Raw genomic sequence first — 1025 nt, 5'->3', positions numbered from 1 at the left:
ACCTGTTAGTGGATTTCAGCATTCCTGTGAGAACATAAACTGTGAATATGAAATGGTAACACATTCATGCTTCCTTTTTTTTTTTTTTTTTTTTTTTTCAGAACTGGGGATTGAACTCAGGTCCTTGTGCTTGCCAGGGAAGCCCTTATTCTACTGAACCATCTCCCTGGCCCACATGCTTCCTTTTTAAGCTTATAATTGTCTGCTTCTGAAAAATGTATTTAGTATAGGGCCTACACTGTCTCACTATACAGATCGAAATCATAGAGATCCTCCTGTTTTTCAGCCTCCCAAGTGCTGAGATTACAGGCATGCACCACCATTCCCAGTCTCATTCACCATCTCAGCATGCCCCAGGGGTGGGGCCAGCAAGGCAGACCAGGGATCAAGTGCCCAGGCCTGACATCTCCCTAAACAGGCACTTCAATCCAGTGACCTATCTGTCTGGCACTTCTCTTGTTATTTTGTAATCTATCTATTCTTATACCAATCTCTAGAAAGTTGAGATTATATTTATATAACTAAATGTGTATCAAACAAATATATTCTGAACTTAATAATGTAGCTGTTATTATTTCCCTCATTCACACACAAGCATACCTGAAGAGATGATTTCCTTTGGTGTCAAAACTGTCAGGAAGGATATATTTGTCAATAAGTATATCACAGTCACAACGGACGCAGCAGAAATCAGAGATCTGGGAAGTGTGTGAGCAGGGTTTTTCACCTCTCCTAAGAAACACAAAAAATTAGAGGATCAAATATTGCTTAAATGTTGAGTTGCTTCTACTACAAAGGAGAAGAACCAGCTATTCTATTGTTATAACTTTTTATTAATTTTATCGGGAAAAAAATAGCAATGAGACAGTTTCAAAATCAATTAGAAGGACAGTCTCAATAATTAATACATTGTATAATGCTGTCTTCATAGCAGTTATTCATAGTACAAGATGCAGACATGATATGCTGTCCAAATACTATGCATAAAAATCTTTCTTCTCGAGACCCAGTCCTAGCCCAGGTCC

At 38.2% G+C, this 1025-nt stretch overlaps 1 protein-coding gene across 2 annotated transcripts in view; it reads right to left on the bottom strand.

The window, feature by feature from the left end:
• The window catches only part of LOC101577927 (solute carrier family 7 member 13-like), a 44585-nt gene that overhangs the window by 13401 nt on the left and 30159 nt on the right, over window positions 1-1025 (bottom strand). The window contains exon 2 of one of the 2 annotated variants that reach the window (XM_004643102.2): window positions 601-732. The exons of the other annotated variant lie outside the window; for it this stretch is intronic. Within the exon in view, the coding sequence (XP_004643159.1) occupies window positions 601-732 (132 nt within the window). The remainder of the gene's footprint in view (window positions 1-600; window positions 733-1025) is intronic. 2 annotated transcript variants of the gene reach the window in all.

The sequence above is a fragment of the Octodon degus genome, unplaced genomic scaffold (assembly GCF_000260255.1).
Source record: "Octodon degus isolate 3935 unplaced genomic scaffold, OctDeg1.0 scaffold00165, whole genome shotgun sequence".
NCBI lineage: Eukaryota > Metazoa > Chordata > Mammalia > Rodentia > Octodontidae > Octodon > Octodon degus.
This window is presented reverse-complemented; position numbering and strand designations above follow the sequence as displayed.